Source organism: Chiloscyllium plagiosum, unplaced genomic scaffold (assembly GCF_037043375.1).
Source record: "Chiloscyllium plagiosum isolate Xiang-an unplaced genomic scaffold, Cpla_swu_hap1 HiC_scaffold_42, whole genome shotgun sequence".
NCBI lineage: Eukaryota > Metazoa > Chordata > Chondrichthyes > Orectolobiformes > Hemiscylliidae > Chiloscyllium > Chiloscyllium plagiosum.
This window is the reverse complement of record NW_028270180.1, coordinates 1,543,645-1,569,885: the sequence shown is the minus strand read 5'-3', so window position 1 is coordinate 1,569,885 and position 26,241 is coordinate 1,543,645. Positions and strand designations below refer to the sequence as shown.

The following is a 26,241-nucleotide window of genomic DNA, read 5'->3' as shown; positions in this document are numbered from 1 at the left end:
GTATTCCCCCGTGCCAGTATTCCCTCCACCTATCCCAGTATTCCCTCCTCCAATCCTGGTATTCCCTCCCCCATCCCGGAATTCACCCGTCCCAGTATTCCCTCCGCCTATCCCAGTGTTCCCCCTGTCCCAGTATTCCCTCCCCCTATCCAGGTATTCCCCCTGCCCCAGTATTCCCTCCCCTATCCTGGTATTCCCACCCCCTTCTCAGTATTCCCCCCTGTCCCAGTATTCCCTCCCCCATCCCGGTATTCCCCAGTCCCAGTATTCCCTCCCCCTGTCCCGGTATTCCCCCGTCCCAGTATTCGCTCCCCCCATCCTGGTATTCCCGTCCCAGTATTCCCACCTCCCCATCCCTGTATTATCTCCCCTTCTCCCGTTATTCCCACCGTCATTCCCCCTGTCCCAGTATTCCCTCCCCCACACCGCTTTTCCCTCCGCCTATCCCGGTATTCTCCCCCGTCCCAGTATTCCCTCCCCCTATCCCGGTATTCCCCGTCCCAGTATTCCCTCCCCCATCCCAGTATTCCCCCCGTCCCAGTATTCGCTCCCCCATTCCAGTATTCCCGTCCCAGTATTCCCACCTCCCCATCCCTGTATTCCCTCCCCTTATTCTGATATTCCCATCGTCATTCCCCACATCTCAGTATTCGTTCCCCCATCCCGGTATTCCCCCCATCCCAGTATTCCCGTTCCCCCTGTCCGGGTATTCCCTCCTCCCCAACCTTGTATTCACTCCCCCTATCCCGGTATTCCCCCCTTCCCGGTATTCCCTCCCGCATCCCGGTATTCCCCACTGCCCCAGTATTCCCTCCCCCATCCCACTTTTCCCTCCGCCTATCCCGGTATTCCCCCCGTCTCAGTATTCCCTCCCCTTGTCCCCATATTCCCCCCCATCCCAGTATTCCCTCCCCTTGTCCCCATATTCCCCCCCATCCCAGTATTCCCTCCGCTATCCCGGTATTCCCCCGTCTCCATATTCCCCCCCATCCCAGTATTCCCTCCCCCTATCCCGGTATTCCCCCCGTCTCAGTATTCCCACCCCCTGTCCCAGTATTCCCCCCATCCCGGCATTCCCGTCCCCGTGTCCCGGCATTCCCTCCACCCCATCCCGGTATTCCCCCCTATCCCAGTATCCCCATCTGTCCCAGTATTCCCTCCCCATCCCAGTATTCCCGCTTATCCTGGTACTCCTTCCCCCTAACCCGGTATTCCCGTCCCAGTATTCTCTGGCCCGTCCTGGTATTCCCTCCCCCATCCCAGTATTCCCCCTGTCCCGGTATTCCCTCCCCCCATCCCGGTGTTCCTGTCCCAGTATTCCCTCCCCCTATCCTGGTACTCCCCCCGCCCCCCACAGTATGAATTGGTACTTCAGATCTGTGGTCACTGGGGAAGACACAAGCAATCTCCCTGAGGTATCAGTGGCTGAAGGACCTGAACTTAAGGGAATTTATATTTGCCAGGAATTGGTGTTGGAGAGACTGTTAGGTCTGAAGGTTGATAAGTCCCCAGGGCCTGATGGTCTACATCCCAGGATACTGAAGGAGGTGGCTCGAGAAATCGTTGGTGATTATTTTCCAGAGTTCGATAGATTCGGGATCAGTTCCTGCGGATTGGAGGGTGGCTATTGTTATACCACTTTTTGAGCAAGGTGGGAGAGAGAAAACAGGAAATTATAGACCAGTTAGTCTGACCTCAGTGGTGGGAAAGATGCTGGAGTCTATTATAAAGGATGAAATTACGACACATGTGGATAGTAGTAACAGGATAGCTCAGAGTCAGCATGGATTTATGGAGGGGAAATCATGCTTGACAAATCTTCTGGAATTTTTTGAGGATGTGATTCTGAACATGACGAGGGAGATCCAGTAGATGTAGCGTACCTGGACTTTCAGAAAGCTTTTGATAAAGTCTCACATAGGAGGTTAGTGAGCAAGATTAGGGCGCATGGTATTGGGGGCAAAGTAATAACTTGGATTGAAAGTTGGTTGGCTGACAGGAAACAAAGAGTGATAAACAGCTCCATTTCGGAATGGCAGGCAGTGACCAGTGGGGTACCGCAGGGATCAGTGCTGGGACCGCAGCTTTTTACAATATATGTTAATGATATAGAAGATGGTATTAGTAATAACATTAGTAAATTTGCTGATGATACTAAGCTGGGTGGCAGGGTGAAATGTGAGGAGGATGTTAGGAGATTACAGGGTGACCTGGACAAGTTAGGTGAGTGGGCAGATGCATGGCAGATGCAGTTTAATGTGGATAAATGCATGGTTATTCACTTTGGTGGCAAGAACAGGAAGGCAGATTACTACCTAAATGGAATCAATTTAGGTAAAGGGGCAGTATAGAGAGATCTGGGTGTTTTTGTACATCAGTCAATGAAGGTAAGCATGCAGGTACAGCAGGTAGTGAAGAAGGCTAATAGCATGCTGGCCTGCAAAACAAGAGGGATTGAGTATAGAAGCAAAGAGGTGCTTTGGCAGCTGTTCAGGGTCCTGGTGAGACCACACCTGGAGTACTGTGTGTAGTTCTGGTCTCCAAATTTGAGGAAAGACATTCTGGCTTTTGAGGGAGTGCAGCGTAGGTTCACGAGGTCAATTCCTGGAATGGCGGGATTACCTTACACTGAAACACTGAAGCGATTGGGCTTGTATACCCTTGAGTTTAGAAGACTGAGAGGGGATCTGATTGAGACATATAAGATTATTAAAGGTTTGGACACTCTGGAGGCAGGAAACATGTTTCCGCTGATGGGTGAGTGCTGAACCAGAGGACACAGCTTAAAAATACGGGGTAGGCCATTTTAGGACAGAGATGATGAGAAACTTCTTCACCCAGAGAGTGGTGGCTGTGTGGAATGCTCTTCCCCAGAGGGCAGTGGAGGCCAAGTCTCTGGATTCATTTCAGAAAGAGTTGGATAGAGCTCTCACGGATAGTGGAATCAAGGGTTATGGAGATAAGGCAGAAACAGGATACTGATTAAGGATGATCAGCCATGATCATATTGAATAGTGGTGCAGGCTCGAAGGGCAGAATGGCCTACACCTGCACCTATTGTCACGGTATTCCCCGTCCCGGTATTCCCTCCCCCTATCCCGGCATTCCCCCCTATCCCGGTATTCCACCCCCCGTCCCGGTATTCCCTCCCACCATCCCGGTATTGCCCGTCTCGGTATTCCCTCCCCCCGTCCCGGTTTTCCCTCCCCCTATCCCGGTATTCCACCCGCCCCACATCACGGTATTCCCTCCCCCATCCCGGTATTCCCCCTATCCCAGTATTCCCTCCACATCCCGGTATTCCCTCCCCTATCCAGGTATTACCCCCCACCCCAATATTCTCTCACCCTATCCCGGTATTCCCCCCATCCCAGTATTCCCCCATCGCAGTATTCCCTCACCCTATCCCAGTACTCCCCCCATCCCAGAATTCCCTCCCCCATCCCGGTATTCCCCCCCATCCCAGTATTCCCTCACCCTATCCCAGTATTCCCTCCCACAACCCGGTATTCCCCCCATCTGGTATTCCCTTACACTATTCCGGTATTCCCCCTATCCCAGTATTCCCTCACCCTATCCCGGTATTCCTCCCCTTTTCCCGGTATTCCCCCATCCTAGTATTCCCTCACCATATCCCAGTACTCCCCCCCCCCCCCCATCCCAGTATTCCCTCACCCTATCCCGGTTTTCCCTCCCCCATCCCTGTATTCCCTCCCCCATCCTGGTATTCCCTCTCCCATTCCAGTATTCCCCCTATCCCGTTATTCCCTCCACATCCTGGTATTCCCTCCACATCCTGGTATTCCCTCCACTATCCCAGTATTCCCGCCCACCCCTTTATTCCCCCACATTCCAGTATTCTCTCACCCTATCACAGTATTCCCCCCATCCCAGTATTACCTCCCCTATCCCGGTATTCCCCCCATCCCAATAGTCCCGCACCCTATCCCGGTATTCACCCTATCCCGGTAATCCCCTCAAACCAGTATTCCGTCCCACATCCCGGTTTCCCCCCCATCCCAGTATTCCCCCCATCCCAGTATTCCCTCACTATATCCCGGTATTCCCCTATCCCATTATTCCCCCCCATCCCGGTATTCCCTTACACTATTCCGGTATTCCCCCTATCCTAGTATTCCCTCACCCTATCCCAGTATTCCCCCCCATCCCGGTATTCCTCCCATCCCAGTATTCCCTTCCCTATCCCAGTATTCGCCCCATCCCGGTATTTCCCCCCCATCCCGGTATTCCCTCCACACCCTGTTATTTCCCCCCCATCCCAGTATTCTCTCACCCGGTTTTCCCTCCCCCATCCTAGTATTCCCTCACCCTATCCCGGTATTCCCTAACCCATCCCAGTTTTTTCTTCCCCATATCCCAGTATTCCCTCCCGCTAACCCGGTGTTCACCAATCCCGGTATTTGCTCCCCATCCCAGTATTCCCCACCATCCTGTTATTCCCCCATCCCAGCATTCCCCACCTTTCCCAGTATTCCCCCAATCCCGGCATTCCCTCCCATCCCAGTATTCCCTCACCTTTCTCCCGGTATTCCACCTATCCCGGTATTTCCTTCCCCTATCCCAGTATTCCCTCCCATCCTGTTATTCCCCCATCCCGTTATTCCCCCAATCCCAGTATTTCGTCCCCCATCCCGGAATTATCCCCTATCCCAGTATTCCCTCCCCCTACCCCGGTATTTCCCCCCATCCCGGTATTCCCTCCGCCTATCCCGGTATTCGCCCCCATCCCGGTTATTCCAACCTATCCCGGTATTCCCTCCCCCTATCCCGCTAGCCCCTATCCCGGTACTCCCCCTATCCCGGTATTCCCTCCCCTTATCCAAGTATTCCCCCTATCCCGGTATTCCCTCCCCTTATCCAAGTATTCCCCCATCCCATTATTCCCTCCCCCTATCCCGGTATTCCCACCCCTATCCCGGTATTCCCACCCCAATCCCGGTATTCCCCCCCATCCCGGTACTCCCCCCTCCATCCCGGTACTCCCCATATCCCTGTATTCCCTCACCCCATCCCGGTATTCCCCCTATCCCGGTATTTCCCCCCCCCCAAACCTGGTATTCCCTCCCCCATCCCGGTATTCCCCACCCCAATCCCGGTAACACCCCACATCCCGGTATTCCTCCCATACCGGTATTCCCTCCCCCTATCCGGTATTCCCTCCCCCTATCCGGTATTCTCCCCTCCATCCCGGTACTCCCCATATCCCGGTATTCCTTCGCCCTATCCCGAGATTCCCCCCCCCCCCCAACCTGGTATCTCCCCCCGATCCTGGTATTCCCCCCCATCCCAGTATTCCCTCCCCCTATCCCAGTATTCCACCCCATCCCGGTATTCCCCCCCATCCCGGTATTCCCTCCCCCTATCCCGGTATTCCCTCCCCCTATCCCGGTATGTCCCCCCATCCCGGTATTCCCCCCCGCATCACGGTATTCCCTCCTCCTATCCTGGTATTCCCCCCATCACAGTATTCCCTCCCCCATCCCGGTATTCCCCTTATCCCAGTATTCCCTCCACATCCCGGTATTCCCTCCCCTATCCGGGTATTACCCCCCACCCCGTTATTCCCCCCCATCCCAGTATTCTCTCACCCTATCCCGGTATTCCCCCCCATCCCAGTATTCCCTCCCCAATCCCGGTATTCCCCCCCATCCCAGTATTCCCTCACCCTATCCCGGTATTCCCTCCCACAACCCGATATTTCCCCCATTCCGGTATTCCCTTACACTATTCCGGTATTCCCCCTATCCCGGTATTCCCTCACCCTATCCCGGTATTCCTCCCCTTTTCCCGGTATTCCCCCCATCCTAGTATTCCCTCACCATATCCCAGTATTCCCCCCATCCCTGTATTCCCTCCCCCATCCTGGTATTCCCTCCCCATCTCGTTATTCCCCCTATCCCGGTATTCCCTCCACATCCTAGTATTCCCTCACCCTATCCCGGTATTCCCCCCCCACCTCGTTATTCCTCCACATTCCAGTATTCTCTCACCCTATCACAGTATTCCCCCTATCCCGGTATTCCCTCACCCTATCCCGGTATTCACCCCCATCCCGGTATTCCGCCCCCCCATCCCGGTATTCCCTTCCCCCTATCCCGGTATTCCCTTCCCCCTATCCCGGTATTCCCCCCCCATCCTGATATTCCCTTCCCCCCATCCCTGTATTCCCTTCCCCCTATCCCAGTATTCCCCCCCCATCCCGGTATTCCCTTCCCCCTATCCCGGTATTCCCCGCCCATCCCGGTATTCCCTTCCCCCTATCCCGGTATCCCCCCCATCCCTGTATTCCCTTCCCCCTATCCCGGTATTCCTCCCCCCCATCCCGGTATTCCCTTCCCCCTCTCCCGGTATTCCCCCCCCCATTCCAGTATTCCCTTCCCCCTATTCCGGTATTCCCCCCCATCCCGGTATTCCCTTCCCCCTATCCCGGTATTCCCCCCCATCCCGGTATTCCCTTCCCATCCCGGTATTCCCTTCCCCCTATCCCGGTATTCCCCCCCCATCCCGGTATTCCCCCCCATCCCGGTATTCCCTTCCCCCTATCCCGGTATTCCCTTCCCCCTATCCCGGTATTCCCCCCCCATCCCAGTATTCCCTTCCCCCATCCCAGTATTCCCTTCCCCCATCCCAGTATTCCCTTCCCCCTATCCCGGTATTCCCCCCCATCCCAGTATTCCCTTCCCCCTATCCCGGTATTCCCTTCCCCCTATCCCGGTATTCCCTTCCCCCTATCCCAGTATTCCCTCCACATCCCGGTATTCCCTTCCCATCCCAGTATTCCCTTCCCATCCCAGTATTCCCTTCCCCCTATCCCGGTATTCCCCCCCCTATCCCGGTATTCCCCCCCATCCCGGTATTCCCTTCCCCCTATCCCGGTATTCCCTTCCCCCTATCCCAGTATTCCCCCCCATCCCAGTATTCCCTTCCCCCCATCCCAGTATTCCCTTCCCCCCATCCCAGTATTCCCTTCCCCCCATCCCGGTATTCCCTTCCCCCTATCCCGGTATTCCCTTCCCCCTATCCCGGTATTCCCCCCCATCCCAGTATTCCCTCCACATCCCGGTATTCCCTTCCCCCTATCCCAGTATTCCCTCCCCCTATCCCGGTATTCCCTCCCCCTATCCCGGTATTCCCTTCCCATCCCGGTATTCCCTTCCCCCCCATCCCGGTATTCCCCCCACATCCCGGTATTCCCCCCACATCCCGGTATTCCCTTCCCCCTATCCCGGAATTCCCCCCCATCCCGGTATTCCCTTCCCCCCACATCCCGGTATTCCCTTCCCCCCACATCCCGGTATTCCCTTCCCCCTATCCCGGTATTCCCCCCACATCCCGGTATTCCCTTCCCCCTATCCCGGTATTCCCTTCCCCCTATCCCGGTATTCCCCCCCATCCCAGTATTCCCTCCACATCCCGGTATTCCCTTCCCCCTATCCCAGTATTCCCTCCCCCTATCCCGGTATTCCCTCCCCCTATCCCGGTATTCCCTTCCCATCCCGGTATTCCCTTCCCCCCCATCCCGGTATTCCCCCCCATCCCGGTATTCCCCCCACATCCCGGTATTCCCTTCCCCCTATCCCGGAATTCCCCCCCATCCCGGTATTCCCTTCCCCCCATCCCGGTATTCCCTTCCCCCCACATCCCGGTATTCCCTTCCCCCCACATCCCGGTATTCCCTTCCCCCTATCCCGGTATTCCCCCCACATCCCGGTATTCCCTTCCCCCTATCCCGGTATTCCCTTCCCCCTATCCCGGTATTCCCTTCCCCCTATCCCGGTATTCCCCCCACATCCCGGTATTCCCCCCACATCCCGGTATTCCCTTCCCCCTATCCCGGTATTCCCTCCCCTATCCCGGTATTCCCTTCCCCCTATCCCGGTATTCCCCCCCCCATCCCTGTATTCCCCCCCATATCCCGGTATTCCCTTCCCCCTATCCCGGTATTCCCTCCCCCCTATCCCGGTATTCCCCCCCCATCCCGGTATTCCCCCCCCTTCCCTGTATTCCCTCCCCTATCCCGGTATTCCCCCCCTATCCCGGTATTCCCCCCCATCCCGGTATTCCCCCCACATCCCGGTATTCCCTTCCCCCTATCCCGGTATTCCCTTCCCCCTATCCCGGTATTCCCCCACATCCCGGTATTCCCTTCCCCCTATCCCGGTATTCCCCCCCATCCCGGTATTCCCTCCCCTATCCCGGTATTCCCCCCCCTTCCCTGTATTCCCTCCCCTATCCCGGTATTCCCCCCCTATCCCGGTATTCCCCCCCATCCCGGTATTCCCCCCACATCCCGGTATTCCCTTCCCCCTATCCCGGTATTCCCTTCCCCCTATCCCGGTATTCCCCCCCTATCCCGGTATTCCCCCCCATCCCGGTATTCCCCCCACATCCCGGTATTCCCTTCCCCCTATCCCGGTATTCCCTTCCCCCCATCCCGGTATTCCCCCCACATCCCGGTATTCCCTTCCCCCTATCCCGGTATTCCCTTCCCCCTATCCCGGTATTCCCCCCCATCCCGGTATTCCCTTCCCCCTATCCCGGTATTCCCCCCCATCCCGGTATTCCCTCCCCTATCCCGGTATTCCCCCTACCTGTGCCGGTGGCCGTGCTCAGTGCCGCCAGGGCCAGCACGAACCGCAGTCGGGGCTCCGCCATCCTCGCGGCCTCACTGGGCCCGCGGGCCGAGCCCCAGCGCCTGGCCCAGTCCAGCCCAGAGGAAAGCGCTGAGAGCGCGGATCGGGACTGGTACCGGGATCGGGATCGGGATCGGGAGCGGAGATCGGCCGGGACCGACGGACAATACCCAGCATGGAAGAGATCGGCAGCTAAACCCGGACTGGAGTATCCGGGGAAACGGAGCGGGATCACCGGCCGCCAAAACCCGGACTGGATCCTGTGGGGAAACGGAGCGGGATCACCGGCCGCCAAAACCCGGACTGGATCCTGTGGGGAAACGGAGCGGGATCACCTGCCGCCAAAACCCGGAGTGGAGTATGTGGGGAAACGGAGCGGGATCACCTGCCGCCAAAACCCGAACTGGAGTCTACGGTAAAATAAAGGATTGGCAGTTCGGTAATAGGAAGGACTAGACGCACTGCAGCAAAAACCTGGACAAGACCAACACAGACAACATTTAGTTTTAGGATTCAACTTAGTACATTATCCCTCACCCATCACACCCTCCTGGACCTGACCCAGGGGCCTGACATTATCTGATCCTTTAAAAAGTTACAATTAATTGAAGTTTCAACTTTCGGTTATTATTTTTGACTGGAACTCATCATACCCGTACAATCATAGTAATTAGATAATCAAGTTGGGTTCACGCCAGAGCATTTCAGAACGTGAAATCAAATCCAAAGCTCTTTCGTGGCTGTTTCAGCACAGTCACTGTTTTAATGAAGAAAACATATGTAATAATTTTCTATTTTAATGATGCTGCTTTGAGACACATTGGAATTGGCACTGGGACAAACCCTACCAACTCTCAAGTAATCAACAGGCAAGGGAAGACTTCAGTCTAATGTCTCATCTAAATGTTGGCTCTCTAATTGTACCAAACTTCCTCAGAATAAGGTAACCTTAGATTAACATTCTCCAGTTGGCTAACATCGCGGAGTGCTTAATAATGGTTCAGGTTCATATCTTTGCTTCAGGTCCCACTTTCAATAACCTTTCTAAATAGAAATGAAGTACCAAGTTGGAATACTGGATTAATAATCCAAAAGGATACCTGCATTTTATGAAAGGAGACAGCCCCCACATACTTCATTGTAAAGGGTAGATGGAGTTATTTCACTCTCCACGATGACAATAGACAATAGGTGCAGGATTAGGCCATTCTGCCCTTTGAGCCTGCACCACCATTCAATATGATCATGGCTGATCATCCTTAATTAGTATGCTGTTCCTGCCTTATCTCCATAACCCTTGATTCCACTATCCTTGACAGCTCTATCCAACTCTTTCTTAAATGAATCCAGAGACTGGGCCTCCACTGCCCTCTGGGGAAGAGCACTCCACACAGCCACCACTCTCTGGGTGAAGAAGTTTCTCATCTATGTACTAAATGGTCTACCCCGTTTTTTTAAGCTGTGTCCTCTGGTTCGGCACTCACCCATCAGCGGAAACATGTTTCCTGCCTCCAGAGTGTCCAAACCTTTAATAATCTTATATGTCTCAATCAGATCCCCTCTCAGTCTTCTAAACTCAAGGGTATACAAGCCCAGTCGCTCCAGTCTTTCAGTGTAAAGTAATCCCGCCATTCCAGGAATTGACCTCGTGAACCTACACTGCACTCCCTCAATAGTCAGAATGTCTTTCCTCAAATTTGGAGACCAGAACTGCACACAGTACTCCAGGTGTGGTCTCACCAGGGCCCTGTACAGCTGCAGAAGAACCTCTTTGCTTCTATACTCAATCCCTCTTGTTATGAAGGCCAGCGTGCTATTAGCCTTCTTCACTACCTGCTGTGCCTGCATGCTTACCTTCATTGACTGGTGTACAAGAACACCCAGATCTCTCTGTACTGCCCCTTTACCTAAATTGATTCCATTTAGGTAGCAGGTAAAAACAATGACTGCAGATGCAGGAAACTAGATTCTGGATTAGTGGTGCTGGAAGAGCACAGCAGTTCAGGCAGCATCTGAGAAGCAGTAAAATCGATGTTTCGTGCAAAAGCCCTTCATCAGGAATATGAAGGGCTTTTGCCCGAAACATCGATTTTACTGCTCCTCGGATGCTGCCTGAACTCCTGTGCTCTTCCAGCACCACTAATCCAGAATCCATTTAGGTAGTAATCTGCCTTCCTGTTCTTGCCACCAAAGTGGATAATCATACATTTATCCACATTAAACTGCATCTGCCATGCATCTGACAACTCACCTAACTTGTCCAGGTCACTCTGTAATCTCCTAACATCCTCATCACATTTCACCCTGCCACCCAGCTTATGCCACCCAAATTTGCTAATGTTATTGCTAATACCATCTTCTATATCATTAACATATATTGTAAAAAGCTGCGGTCCCAGTATTGATCCCTGCGGTACCCCACTGGTCACTGCCTGCCATGAGGAAGGCAACATGAATTACAGATATTCCTCCCTCACAGAAGGTCCCCATGAGATTGGTGTTTCAGACCTGGCCTTAGTGCAGAATATAATAGACAAACAGGTATACTCTGAATGAATCAATGCAGTATTGCACACATCCAAAACATATTTGCAATCATTTCCTCAAATAGAAAACATCTTTCACTGCTACATTGTTAGAAAAAAAACAATTTATTGCAAAATCTTGCTTTAAAAAAAGTTATATATTTACTAGATTGATACAGTGCCTTAAACCACATATGTTACAGAAAAAACCTCAATTTTCAAGTAATGTTTGACAACAGCACTTTGATCAAGAGATAGAAGACATGAATTCAGCATTCCCACGAGTTACCACCAGACTTCTTTATACGGATGTGAAAGATAACATACAGCAACCAGTGTTAAAAAAATAGCAAGAGTCAACCAAAACTGTCAAACGTCATTCTGCAAAATCGATCGCAATTTAAACCATATGTTCATGCTAACAAGTATATATTATGGAGAAAACTAAAAAAATTGGTCCTTGCAAATGAACTGAAGCTCTAATAGCCACATGGTCAAATCCTTGCCACAGTGGACAAACTTATGTTGTTCTCAGCAGTGTCACAAGAGGGGGCAAGGAGACAATATAGACATGCCTCTGACACTAAGGGCTGTGAAAAGCAACGGTTGAATGAACCACCAACAGAACATTTGCCACCACCTCTTCCTGCAACAATGGTCTTCCCTCTGAAAAATGTAACAGCACAACCACAATCCAGGAGCTTTTTAAAAGGAATTAGCAGACAGGGAGAATAAAGAATGTAACTCATTGCTTGAGAAAGCAAATATTAAATACCCAAATCAATATTTCCAATAGAAGTGGAATTGATTTCCTACAAGAATCCATCAAGGAATAAAAGAGAAAGCAGTTTAAGCCCCAGCGTGTTGTTGACTCAGCAATATTCCCAAAAGCTCTCAGAGAGGGGGAGGTTAGCTGTACACACCACTAATTCTGCCATTTGCTTCTGATTCAAATACTGTTCTCAAAGGGATAATCTAATTTGGAGTGAATGGTGGGAGGAAGACAATCTGATTTTCAGGTTCTTATTTATTTTTAATTTCCCTCTATGGATCAGGTGTATATATTCTCCAGCTGAATTACAGGAATTTTAAATACCAGACATCAAATCCTATTATACAAGCACCAACGCCAAAGCCTCACATGCAACTTTGCATGGTGGTTAGGAGGCTATTCTATGTGGAACATAACAGCAGAGTCTGATTCAGCCTCTTAAGCAAAAATCTGAGTCTGCACCAGGGATATCAGGAACCTCAGCTTTTTCCATTCTGGTTCAGAATGAACTACAGAACAGTATAACTGCCCCAACGTGAAAATTAGCCGACACAGCATAGACTGTCAATCAAACTTTGCAACTTCCCGGTCAGCTGATTCAGCATCACATAAGACAGCATCTCCGTGGGAACTGGGACTTTTATACTTACATTGTTACTTGGTAGAACTACGTTTTGTCTTCAGCCACGTTAGGCATAGCTAAAAATCAGAATCATGATCAAAATCAGTTCAAGCACTTCCTAAAAACAGGGAAAATTTAGCAATTTTCCCCCTTCATCCGCTCTTTATTTCACCAAATCCTCCCGAAATAAATAGAAATTCAGGGATCCCATGGAGGAGATTTTTTTCCCTGAATCAATGTTATTAGCTAGTAGCAATTTAATTAAGCACAAAAATACAAGTTATTAACCTCACCTAATGCCATATAGAAGACAAAGCTGAAACCATTCAGTATAACAATAATTTGAACAAAAATCAGCTGAATTACTGTCAGCAGAGATCAGTAAAATGTAACAGAATATGACTATTTAAACTCCTGCACAATTCTACATCATGGTCTGCCAAATCTATGGAGACACATTTGGAGCTGTATAACACAGAGGAAGTACTGATTGATATCTGTCAGTCACAGCTAATGAAGTGAAAACAGTTCCAACGAATTTTTCTTGTATTTTATCATGCACCTAAACTGGAAACAAAGCAAGTACAGGTATTGTTTTTCCACTCCAAAAATTGTCACACTAAACTAATAGTTTAAATGAATTTTGCAAATAAATATTTTCTTTAAAAATCTACTTTTTTTTGCATTAGCTTTCTCATTTACAGGAGTATAAGGAGCTACCATGAGCTGCCCCTCCCCTGGAGATGAACGTTTCCTTTAGGTTCTCAAACAGTGTACACTCTACAGGCTTATTCAATCTGCTCTGGGACTGCAGAATAAAGCACTTCAAGAGCCAACCACAGTAGTAAAGATTTCTCTGCAATTTCCCAATAAGATGCCCCAACCCTTAACTCAGCAAAGCACCCCACTGCGTTACTCAAGTTAGCGTTCCACCTCTCATACTGATTATCATTTGGTTTCTATCATTCGTGTCAAATTAGGGGAAGCACAATGTTGTAAACTTAAACCCATTGAATTAAAACCACCAACTGAAGATCTTCACAGTGATCAGATGGTGAAGATTTTCACCCAAACAAACGGGGCTCGATCAGAATTCAGGTTCCCAAGATGAAGAATCAGAATCTAACATTGGCATCATACAACCCACAACACTGAAAATATGCCAGTCACAAAATCACGGTTTCTCAAACAAGACAAGACAAGCACTCTCCACCCAGATTTCCAAAGTTCACTTTAACACAACAGAAAGAAATTAGAACTTGCAGTCATTTCCTGATGGAAAAAAATTAAAACTGTAACAAATACAATAAAGAGTAAGGGGTATTAGCAAATGGAAATAGCAAAAAGAAGAGTGCGTTTCTGGATCAAGTCCTGGTCAACTTTTATACATCAGGCTTTGGTCTAAACGGAGCAAAAGCCTCAGCTGTTTCCTGCTCCTGCTGGAGTTTATTTGACCACCACCACCCCAATTCCTACACAATAGACACAGAGTATTTGCCTTAAATACAGAGTTTTGTTCGGTATTTTTGTACAGGAAGGTTCACAGAAAAGACACTCGCTCAGAATATAAAAGCCCTTCTGCGGAGATGGTGTCTCCCAATCCCACTGTCCTTACTGGATTGACACAAATCAGAACAGGAGTGATGAAAAACGAGATGTTTTCTCTGTGCCACGTATGCACGGGGTTGGTTGGGTTCAAAGTCATTTTCTTACTCTTCAGCAATCCGTCCATTTGCGAGAACACAAATTCTTTGGGAAATTCGAGAACAACTTTTGTTGGATCAATTGCATCAGTGCCACATGCCTGATTCCCAGCAACTCTCGCACCAGCCACAAGAGATGATATTTGATTACTCCAGTAACCATCTACAGTTGCCAAGATGTGATAGGCCAGTGTGTGGAAATGAATACGAGTTAAATCCGAATCCTTACGTGAATCAGTGCGTCCGTATTCTTTGAGAAGCCAAAAAATAATATCACTAACCATTCCAATATCAGGAGCCCCATTCCAATGCTTCTGCGAGGAGTGAGGTCCTGAACCAGCCTGACTGATGAACAACAGCTCTTGCTCATTCAGGCCAATCGAGTTTACAATGGTAAGAACCTGCTAAGAAGAATAAAAACTGATCAGCAGAGTAATGAACCAACAGTATGCCCAACATACACAAGAGGTAATTCTGAAATTGAAAAATCAAGTTAAGATGTGGGCGTGGACAGCAGCTGAAGGGAGGAGCAGAGATGGATAGTGCCACAGTGCAGTACTTGCAATGGAGGGGATGAGATTAGGAAACTGCGATCAGGTTCAAACCATTCATCAAAATTGTCCATAAATTGCTTCAGCCTGATAAAGCGTCCAAAGATGGGGATGGAATTATTGGAGTAGATTGAAGATAATGGCTTCAGTCTTCCTAAGGCTTAACTGGAATAGTAACTTCTGTAGGACTGGTGTTGGACAAGCAGTCTGACTACAGACAGTGAAAGGATAAGGAAAGGTGCAGTGAGATAAAGTTCATGCAGTCATTGCGTACATGGAACCTGACACCAAAGCCAAGGTTGATTTAGTTGACAGCATGTAAAGAAGCAATAGGAAAGGGTCAAGGTTGCGCTTTTTAGGGACACAAGAGATAACATCACAGTAGCAGAAAGACAGGCCAATAATAGAAATGCTCTAGTTATAGCAATATAGGACGTCAGAATGATATTTATAAAGAAGGAAAGACAATGGAGAGGCATCGGAGACAAGTGGCGACCACATCAATTTCAGCAGACAGGCTGTGGAGAATGTGGAGGAGGAATAGTACATCATAGTAATTTGTGACTTCAACGAAGGATGTTTCAGTGCTGAGTCTGGGGTACAAACCTGATCAGAGAGGTTCATAGTTAAGATTTGTGAGTGAAAAGGGAGATGGAGATAAACTAACACATTCCTAACATACACTCTTCATTGGCAGAAGGTGTGTGCATTCATGCATGTGTACATGTCCATCCTAATAAGACTGCACTCTCCACCAGGGTAGCTGCACAGTAAAGAGCAGCAAGCATCTTAGTCAACTTAGCCCAGAGAACTAGTGCAGACACGATGGACTGAGTGGCCTCCTTGAAGAAAAGGGATCTAATCAAAACACAAAATTCTGATAGGGCTGGACAAAATGATGCAGAGTTGATGTCTCCACTGGCCAAGGGTTCACAACAAGGGAGTGCCGTCTCAAGATATGCAGTGGGGCATTTTGACTGAGATGAGGCAAAATTCCTTCACTCAGATGGTGATAAATCTGTGAATTCTCGATCACTGAAGATAGTGGGGGCAAAGTCACCAAATATATTTAACTAGTAGTTAGACTTCCAGACACTAAAGGTGTCAAGTGGTAAGGGGAGAGACCATGGCATGGAGATGGAGGATCATACTGAATGGCAAAGCAAACTTAATGGGTTGAACAGTCTCCCTTTGCTCCAATTTTCTACCTTTTGATGTTTGACTGGACAGCAAAGAGCAGCAAGTACCTGAGCTGACTGAGCCCACAGAAATCAAGATCACCTTTATTTTAGCAACTGAAGAACTGACTGAGATCAGGCAACTCAGCAGACACCAGAAGGCAAGTCCAAGAGCCTTATGACCTGATCAGTTACATCCACATTCTTATGTACAGAATCCCAATCCCACCACCACCTAAAATAATGTTTACCTGATCAACAATGGTATTCATATACGTCTTGTCGGTCATGCTGGCCAGCTCCAGGTGTACTGAAATCTCATTTGGTATCTCTGAGATTAACACACTAACCTGTTGTTTTGGGGAATTGAAAAAGGCATTATGTTCAAAATCAAACACAAGGATTGGAGTGCAGTTGAGTAACATTCTTTAACAAACTTCTTGCAAACCTGTGACAAACCTCAACATGAACCCTTCCATATGAAGCAATGAAAGCTATATCCCAGGTCTGAAAATGACAAGTATTCCTACAATGATTAATGATTCATGTATAGGAAAAGTCAATATCCCTGCCTAAATGTTCTTGATGACATCAACTCAGAGTGCAGTGCCATGGAATATCAGCTTTACAACATCTACTCACAGCTTAGCTTTCATACAGGGTATTGCAGCCAAGCTCATTTCTGAAATCACCTGATGCCAAAGGCCAATTTCCAGCAGGAATTGCTGGATAGCAGAGCAGATCAGATCAATATAGATCAATGAAGGAACAGGAAACATGTACGACACAACAGACAACAGTTCTAGAATTTATGACTGGGACAATTTCTTGGCCATGGAAGATTCGTAATTTTTTTTTCATCCATTCACAAAATATGGGCATTGTTGTCTAGGCCAGCATAAAGTGTCCACCCTAATTGCCCAGAGGGCAGTTATGAGGCATCCACATTGCTGTGGATCTGGAGTCACGCATAGGCCAGACCAGGTAAGGACAGTAGATTTCCTTCCCTAAAGGATTTCCTAACAATGGTCACTTTAGACTCTTAATTCCAGATTTTTATTGTATTCATATTTCACCATTTTCTACTGTAGGATTTTAAGTCAGATCACCAGAACATGATTTGGGCCTCTGGATTAATAACTTAGTGATGTTGCCTCCCCAGTTCAAATAGTTCATTAATAATCTTTAAAGAGAAAATCTCACCCCTACCTAATCTAACCTACAAGGTCAGATCAATGCAGTTGACTCTTAGAAGTCCTCTGAAATGACTGAGGAACCATTGAGAAGTACCAAACCTCTAGGTTAAAAAATGTATGAATGTTAAAATCAAAAGGTTTGCAAGTAGAAAGAGAGGGCAAAGAGATTAAAAAACATTCTTGCGTAAAAGTGAAATGAGAAAATGGACAATACCCCAAACAGGAAGGGAAAATTGGAGACAGGTGAAAGGAATTAATGGAAACAGAGATTAGAATGGGAAAAATAATGTGTTTGAATAGCTGTTTTAGACCCTGTGCAGCTTAACAGATGCACATCCTCAATTTCAACTCTCTCTGTTTTGCACATAACTTTAGCTTATCTCATTAATTATAAACATCTATTTATTTTAGTACTAAATCCCATCTCCAGGTCTCAGTTAAGTGTTGATTACAGGACCATACCAGGTCCTGAAAATATTTTAACATCATTATTTATGACATTACCCAACACAGTCCAGAGTCTAACAGCAATAATCTACATTGTGCAGTACCTGCAACACGTTTTTTAAAAAATCTCATGGTATTTGTGAAGTATTAGAAAACAGAATAATATGGTTTACATGATAGGAGTTGATCTTCACTGTGCAATCTAAAATTACCTTGGTCCTTTCAAAACAGAACAAAGAAAGGCTTCGAAGGTTCTGAATGACAGATGTTTAAGGAATTCTTTCCAAGAGGAGTGATTAAAGACTGCTGTATCACCATCCTGAGTTCAACGCAATGAGAGACAGTCATTATCCTACAACAAGTTTACTGATGTATTTCTGCCTTACCTGCTGTAGTCTCTTATTTCGTTCTTCCTTCCCCTGTCCCTCCATCATGTGCAGACCCGAAAGGACAACCAGCTCAGGTTCAAATTCCTCCAGACTTGATATTAAGGTCTCCATCATGTTCATCTCTCCATTTGACACATCATGGGAAAAAATGAAGCGGTTGGCCTGAGGTGCTTTAATCGACCCCCACTCATCTCCTGCATAACATACAATAGCCAGCAATCATATGTTATATTATCCAGCAGGACAGAGCTTTAACTTCAGCTCTCACTGTAGGCCCACCCGGCGGCTGTATGGCAGAGTTTTGAGTGAGAATTGAGCTAACAGTTACATGGAGTGATGTCAGGACTTACAATGTGACAAAGGCTGAGCATTACGTATACACAGTGGAGACGTTCTCCTGCAAACAGCACTGAAAAGTTTTTAAATTTGCTCTAGAAGAAGCAGGGTGCAGATTAACATATTGCTGGAGTATAGTACTGTCTTAGATAATATGCTCAATACCTGAGAATGGGGCTCAAACACAGCAATCCTCATTTTGGGGCAGAAATGATTCAGTCAGGCATAGTAAGATAAAGCTGCTCAACCAGTGAACATTGCCATCTCAAATTTTAATCATCTCCCTATAAGCATCTTTAATTGAAAGTGAACACTAATTCCTCCACTCCTCCCACCACTTTACTATTCCGCTGCATTATTGTTTCAGTCTTTCTCACCTACATTACAACTGTGATAACATTTGATTGTCTTAAAGTACTTTGGGACACTGTGACCATAACAGGAATTACCTATATTCAATATCACATCATTCGTCAACATTATGAAAGAAGGCATCACAGCCTAGCCCAATTCTGCCTCATTCAATAAGGACATGTTCCTTGCGAGGGTCACTGGATAAGGAATTCTGGCAGGTGGATTCACCAGTCAAGCCCAGGAAGAGGATGCCATTGGAAGTAATTGATGTTATAATTGGCATAACATAGTACTGCTCTCTCCAAACTCACCACTCTGATATTCCAGAATGAGATGATACTCATCCACCTCCTGCAATGATTCTGCTGGGACAATAATCCGATCATCCAAGAGTTCACGAAGCTTGGGGCCAACTGGACCACACAGCAGCACCTGCAGTCAAATTAAGTATAATATTCATCCCAATAACAGCACTATATAAAGTACACCAGCTATCACAACACATTCAGGGCATGTACAACACAAAGCCACTAACGGAGACCTATGCCAATATTTTCCCAGAAACGGTGAGCCCTTCATCAAATTTCAGGCAGGGATAAAGTGCTCAGAGAAACACTTAAGGAACTAAATCTCTGGTACATCCAGAGACACCAGTAGTGTTAAAGCTGTTGATCACTGCTGAGCCAAATTAATGTCATCAAAGGATATTTTGCACAGCACTGTTAGTTAACTCAGATGAAAACAATACAGGACCAATCCATACCATTCCATACAGTGTTAACAAATGGCCTCACACAACGGGATAAGAAAGCTGAAAATCACTTAAGATTCAAACTCCTCGCCTCTGCAGCACATGGAACGTAAAGGAACAAAGGATTGGGAATCACTGCTGCCTCAACAAGCACGAAGAGGTCAAGATTCATACTTTGGGAAATCAGAACATACTAAAATAGTCCAAGAGTGAGTGAGCACCTTTAGGAACTGTATCCCAGTGAGAGTCAGCACCTTTAGGAACTGTATCCCACTGAGAGTCAGCACCTTTAGGAACTGTATCCCACTGAGAGTCAGCACCTTTAGGAACTGCATCCCAGTGAGAGTCAGCACCTTCAAGAAATGTATCCCATTCAGGATCAATACACCTGGATCACTAACCGTAAGTCCGCACTATATGGATTTAAGCTACAAGAACAAAATTGACAAAATAACCGAGCTGAAAATAGTAAGGATTCTATTTCCAACCTTTCTGAGACTGTTCTATCCCTGCTCCAGCAAATAGGAATAACAGACTAACCGAGAGGTTTAGATTCGTGCTCAGCTTCTGACCGATCAGGGCAGCATTTCCTCCAACAAAGTGCTGTTAAAAAATTAAATAGAGAAACAATGTCAGTGACAGCCAAGAATGACCTTAATTCATCTGCTCAAATTGCTCTGCACCTTCCCAACCATGTCTTCCAGATCTGTCCCTTGGGCCATGTTGAGTTTTGCATCCAAAACTCAATCAGAATAACTGGTGAAATTAAGACACTAATATTTGGTAATGCTCCAAACACAAACCACCGCCCCAAATTTTTCCCACACTCGCTGACTGTTAATTCCTACTCTTCTGCATTTTAACACTTGTTACAAAGTGTAAAATGCCTCCTAGAGAAGTCCAAAATAAGTAAAGGAAGTTTTTGAAAATGGCCATGTTTAACATTGACAAGACAGTGATGATAAATTCAAATTTTCATTGTGATGTTTTGTCAAGTCTTCGCAAGTCAAATTTCTCCACCTCAGCACTCACCATGAAAGCTCAGATGCATGGTGAGAGTCAGTCTATAACAAGCAGTTGCTAATTACCACATCATCCTAAAACCATCACTGATGTTTGAATCTGAACATGTTTTGAAGCTATTTACCTTCAGCAGAATTAATAACTGTTTCATTTCTGTTCTCATGATATTAAAGGTCAATGCCATTTAGGTGAATTGGCCATGTTAAATTGCCCATAGTGTTCAGGGATGTCTAGTTTAGGTGCATTAGTCAGGAGAAATGTACAGTAATAGGGGCAAGGGAATGGGTCTGGGTGGAATACTCCTCAGAGGGTCGATGTGGACTCATTGGGCCAAATGGCCTGTTTCCAAACAGTGGGGATTCTATATAGAGATTACAGTCAACACCTGTCCCCAGGGAGAGCCAGCAGCTTCAGGAACTCTATTCCAATGAGTGTCAGCACCTTCTGGAACTGTACCTCAATGATTGGTTAGAATATTGAATACAGGAGTTGGGAGGTCACATTGTGGCTATACAGGACACTGGTGAGGCCACCTTTAGAATACAGTGTACAATTCTGGTCGCTCTTCTATAGGAAGGATGTCTTTAAACTTGAAGGGTGAGAAAAAGATTTATGATTGTTGCCAGGATTGGAGGATGAGTTGTCAGGAGAGGCAGAATAGGCTAGGGCTTTTTTTCCCTGGAGCAGAGGCTGAACTGACCTGGTAGAGGTTTTTAAAATCATGGGGGGCATGGATAGGGTGAATAGCTAAAGTATTTTTTCCTAGGGTGGTGGGGGGGAGAGAGAGAGTCCAAAACTAGACAGCACAGGTTTAAAGTGAGAGGGGGAGGATTTAAAGCAGACCTGAAGGTTAACGTTTTCATGCAGAGGATAATGTATATATGGAAAGCGCTACCGGAGGAAGTAGTAGAAGCAGGTACAACATTTAAAAGGTATGAGTATGTGAATAGGAAGGGTTTAGAGGAAGATAGGCCAAATGCTGGAAAATGGGACTAGGTCAGATTGGGATATCTGGTCAGCACGGACGAGCTGAACCAAGAGTCTGTTTCTGTGCCTGTATGTCTATGTAAAAAGTAATTAATGATGAGAAAAGTACTAGCCAAGATAGGAAATAATTATGTCCAAAATATCATATATTAGTTTTCAACATGCAGGGCTATTAGTATTCCTATTTAGTACACAGACAGGGTCTGGATTCATTGACAAAAACCCTTTGTGTAAAAGTTGGCTCTGAGTTATTGAAGGCATTTTACTACACCATTTCTGGTTAGTTTTCACACACTGCTTCCAGACGTGACATAAAAACTCATTTTATGCATCTCGTTCCACTGTCTTCTGATCAACTGATGTATTTTTTTAAAATCAGGAGTTAAGTCTATCTTTAGAAACCAACTGATTATAAAATAATAGCTATTTCTTTATGATCATTATTCCACTAAGTCATAGCCTGTCTGACAACTGGATCCAGGGAGATTGCGAACCGAAGCTGCACAAGATAAATTTCCTCTGCCAAGTTACAGAATGTAATAAAACTTAGTCAGTTCTAATATCACAAACTTAATCCATTTCATATACTCAATCAGGATAAACAATATTCACAAGTCTATACAAATATCACAGAGGCACAAGTTCCCAAACTTCCAAGTCAAATACTAGCTGCTGAGGGAGTGGAGCTTGAGAAAACCTTTTGCCCTCCTTTGCAAATTTTCCTGCGAATTTTCCTCTCTTGTCTCTCTTAACATTTCAATCTATATCCTATGAATGAGATGTTAAACAGTGGCCCTGTCTAATACATCTTTCATGTTTGTGCACTAATCAGATACTCTAGTCACGTACTTCATTGTACATGTGGAATTCTGCCTTGTTCAGTTAGGCATTGAAGGGTATTTCCTGAAATGGATGTGAAACACTTTCAGGCATTGAATTTATTAGCGCCTTCCATGTTCAGACAAACTTCTCTCAGTCTTTCTCATTCCCTTTACCCTTTCCTGAAATAACTCATTCTTCCCTAGAATCTCAAGACTGTGCAACTCCAAATGTCTCAACACCTTACACCTTCAACTATTCCTCCAACTATTTTGCTGTCATCTAATCAATTCTTCTTGATTTAGCTTGTTTTCTCTTCTGCTGGATTTAAACTGGGCGTTGGCCTGTGGGCAACGGCCTGTCAGCAGGATTGCTTAATCAACAGAAACTGCACCTTAGCTCCTGGGAATTGAGACGCAGTCTGTGCAATGCTTTGAAAGAGTTCTTTGTCAGTGAAGAATCGTTCAGCTGCAACTCCTTTATCCATGAAGTAAGAGAAAGTTTCCTTCAAATGTTCTCTTGATTGAAGTGTGTCATGGTCCACTTTGTTCCCAGAATCCAATGCCAGTGCTTTCAAAAGTCCAAGTCCACACACCACCACATCCACACAGGCATTCACACTGGTCAAGAGAAGGAGAAGCAGTCAGCAGAACAGAAAAGCAGTCAGCAGAACTAAGAACTACCCAGTGATAGTATAATTAAAGCAAAATCCTTGCAAATGCTGGTAAGCTGGATTAAAACAGCAAGTGTTGGAAAAGCTCAGCAGGTCTGACAGCAACTGTGGCGAGAGAAACAGAGTTGGAGTCAAAAATGACTCAGAGCTGAAGTGAGGTAGAAACGTGACAGGTTTAATGTCATTTTGGAGTGGGAGGGGGAGAAGAAGAAAAAGGATGGTCGAGGATACAGTGAAGGAAGAGAAAGATTAAAGGGCAAAGATTTGATCAGGGCTAAGAAATGGCAGATGGAGTTTAATTCAGTTAAATGTGAGGTAAACCAGGGCAGAATTTGTACAGTAAACAATAGGGCCCTGGGGAGCATTGCCAAACCAAAAGACCTTTAAAGTGGAGTCACAGCAGATAGAATGGTGAAGAAAGCGTTTAGCATGCCTGCCTTCATTGGTAGTACACGGTGTACAGGAGTTGGGAAAAGGTAATGGTAAAAGAATCATTCAGAGGAAAGTTTGAATGGCAGTGTAATAAAACCTTAACAGTTTCGGTCTCCACTGATGGTGCCAGATCAGCTAAATATCCCAAAAACATCACCATCTCCACATTCCCATCCCCCCCCACTGCTCTCCTCCCTCCTTCCCTTTCATCCCCACCCTATCTGTCTCCCCTCTTCCCTTTCATCCCCACCACATCTCCCACCTTCCTTTCCCCCAAACCCTCCCCACCCCCAGTCCATTCACCCATGCCACTCTCCTCCCACTCACCTCTTTCTAACTCTCCCTGCCCCACTCCTCCCACCTAAACCAATCCACCCCCTACCCCACTTCTCCTACCCTTCCCACTCATCCCCACCTCAAACCCCACACATCACTCACCCATCCCCAATCCAGTCCTCCAACCACCCCAGTTCCTCCCTCCATCTCCCCCCAGTTCCCCCCTCCATCTACCCCCCGCTCCTCCCGCCATCCCCCCTCCATCTCCCCCCCGCTCCTCCCTCCATCTGCCCCCCCGCTCCTTCCTCCATTTCCGCCCTTCCGCTCCTCCCTCCATTTCCCCCCCGCCCACCCCTCCCTCCATTCCCCCCCGCCCCTCCCTCTATTCCCTCCACTGCCCCCGCCCCTCCCTCTATTCCCCCCACTGCCCCCGCTCCTCCCTCCATTTCTCCCCCTGCCCCCGCCCCTCCCTCCATTCCCCCCCGCCCCTCCCTCCATTCCCACCCCCCTCCAATCCCTCCATTCCCACCCCCCTCCAATCCCCCCCCCCACCTCCCCCCTCCATTCCCCCCCCCCACCTCCCCCCTCCATTCCCCCCCCCACCTCCCCCCTCCATTCCCCCCCCCATTCCCCCCCCCTCCATTCCCCCCCCACCATTCCCCCCTCCATTCCCCCCCCCCATTCACCCCCCACCTCCCCCTCCATTCCCCCCCCCATTCACCCCCCACCTCCCCCTCCATTCCCCCCCCCACCTCCCCCCTCCATTCCCCCCCCCATTCCCCCTCCCCCATTCCCCCCCCCACCTCCCCCCTCCATTCCCACCCCCCTCCAATCCCCCCCCCCACCTCCCCCCTCCATCCCCCCCACCTCCCCCTCCATTCCCCCCCCCCACCTCCCCCCCCCATTCCCCCCCCCCCACCTCCCCCCTCCATTCCCCCCCCCCCACCATTCCCCCCCCCACCTCCCCCCTCCATTCCCCCCCCCACCTCCCCCCTCCATTCCCCCCCCCATTCCCCCCCCCCACCTCCCCCCTCCATTCCCCCCCCCCACCTCCCCCCTCCATTCCCCCCCCCCCCACCTCCCCCCCTCCATTCCCCCCCCCCCACCTCCCCCCTCCATTCCCCCCCCCCCCACCTCCCCCCTCCATTCCCCCCCCCCCACCTCCCCCCTCCATTCCCCCCCCCCACCTCCCCCCTCCATTCCCCCCCCCCCACCTCCCCCCTCCATTCCCCCCCCCCCACCTCCCCCCTCCATTCCCCCCCCCCACCTCCCCCCTCCATTCCCCCCCCCCACCTCCCCCCTCCATTCCCCCCCCCCCACCTCCCCCCTCCATTCCCCCCCCCCCACCTCCCCCCTCCATTCCCCCCCCCATTCCCCCCCCCTCCATTCCCCCCCCCTCCCCCCTCCATTCCCCCCCCTCCCCCCTCCATTCCCCCCCCCCACCTCCCCCCTCCATTCCCCCCCCCACCTCCCCCCTCCATTCCCCCCCCCACCTCCCCCTCCATTCCCCCCCCCCACCTCCCCCCTCCATTCCCCCCCCCCCCACCTCCCCCCTCCACTCCCCCCCCCAACTCCCCCCTCCATTCCCCCCCCCACCTCCCCCCTCCATTCCCCCCCCCACCTCCCCCCTCCATTCCCCCCCCCCACCTCCCCCCTCCATTCCCCCCCCCCACCTCCCCCCCACCTCCCCCCTCCATTCCCCCCCCCCACCTCCCCCCTCCATTCCCCCCCCCCCCCACCTCCCCCCCCACCTCCCCCCTCCATTCCCCCCCCCACCTCCCCCCTCCATTCCCCCCCCCCACCTCCCCCCCACCTCCCCCCTCCATTCCCCCCCCCACCTCCCCCCTCCATTCCCCCCCCCACCTCCCCCCTCCATTCCCCCCCCCACCTCCCCCCCACCTCCCCCCTCCATTCCCCCCCCCACCTCCCCCCTCCATTCCCCCCCCCCACCTCCCCCCTCCATTCCCCCCCCCCCCACCTCCCCCCTCCATTCCCCCCCCCCACCTCCCCCCTCCATTCCCCCCCCCCCCACCTCCCCCCTCCATTCCCCCCCCCCCCACCTCCCCCCTCCATTCCCCCCCCCCCACCTCCCCCCTCCATTCCCCCCCCCACCTCCCCCCTCCATTCCCCCCCCCCCACCTCCCCCCTCCATTCCCCCCCCCCCCACCTCCCCCCTCCATTCCCCCCCCCCCCACCTCCCCCCTCCATTCCCCCCCCCCACCTCCCCCCTCCATTCCCCCCCCACCTCCCCCCCCACCTCCCCCTCCATTCCCCCCCCCACCTCCCCCCTCCATTCCCCCCCCCACCTCCCCCCTCCATTCCCCCCCCCACCTCCCCCCTCCATTCCCCCCCCCACCTCCCCCCTCCATTCCCCCCCCCACCTCCCCCCTCCATTCCCCCCCCCACCTCCCCCCTCCATTCTCCCCCCCCACCTCCCACCTCCATTCTCCCCCCCCACCTCCCACCTCCATTCTCCCCCCCCCACCTCCCACCTCCATTCCCCCCCCCCCACCTCCCCCCTCCATTCCCCCCCCCCACCTCCCCCCCTCCATT

The 26,241-nt window shown here is 49.6% G+C and overlaps 2 protein-coding genes across 3 annotated transcripts in view; both read right to left on the bottom strand.

Moving 5' to 3' along the window:
* Nucleotides 1-8,846, bottom strand: part of LOC122542519 (neogenin-like) — a 209,609-nt gene extending 200,763 nt beyond the window's left edge. The window contains 2 exon segments of the mRNA XM_087982240.1: nucleotides 8,613-8,714; nucleotides 8,717-8,846. Coding sequence (XP_087838366.1) covers nucleotides 8,613-8,714; nucleotides 8,717-8,831 — 217 coding nt within the window. The 5' untranslated portion in view covers nucleotides 8,832-8,846.
* Nucleotides 8,847-11,286: 2,440 nt separating this feature from the next.
* adpgk (ADP dependent glucokinase) overlaps nucleotides 11,287-26,241 on the bottom strand; it is a 19,102-nt gene continuing 4,147 nt past the window's right edge. Inside the window, exons 2-7 of one of the 2 annotated variants that reach the window (XM_043680348.2) lie at nucleotides 22,702-22,927; nucleotides 20,019-20,081; nucleotides 19,039-19,159; nucleotides 18,035-18,231; nucleotides 16,257-16,355; nucleotides 11,287-14,680 (exon numbers count right to left, since the gene is read on the bottom strand). In XM_043680348.2, coding sequence (XP_043536283.2) covers nucleotides 14,114-14,680; nucleotides 16,257-16,355; nucleotides 18,035-18,231; nucleotides 19,039-19,159; nucleotides 20,019-20,081; nucleotides 22,702-22,927 — 1,273 coding nt within the window. In that variant the 3' untranslated portion in view covers nucleotides 11,287-14,113. The remainder of the gene's footprint in view (nucleotides 14,681-16,256; nucleotides 16,356-18,034; nucleotides 18,232-19,038; nucleotides 19,160-20,018; nucleotides 20,082-22,701; nucleotides 22,928-26,241) is intronic. The other variant, XM_087982186.1, reaches the window with a different exon arrangement.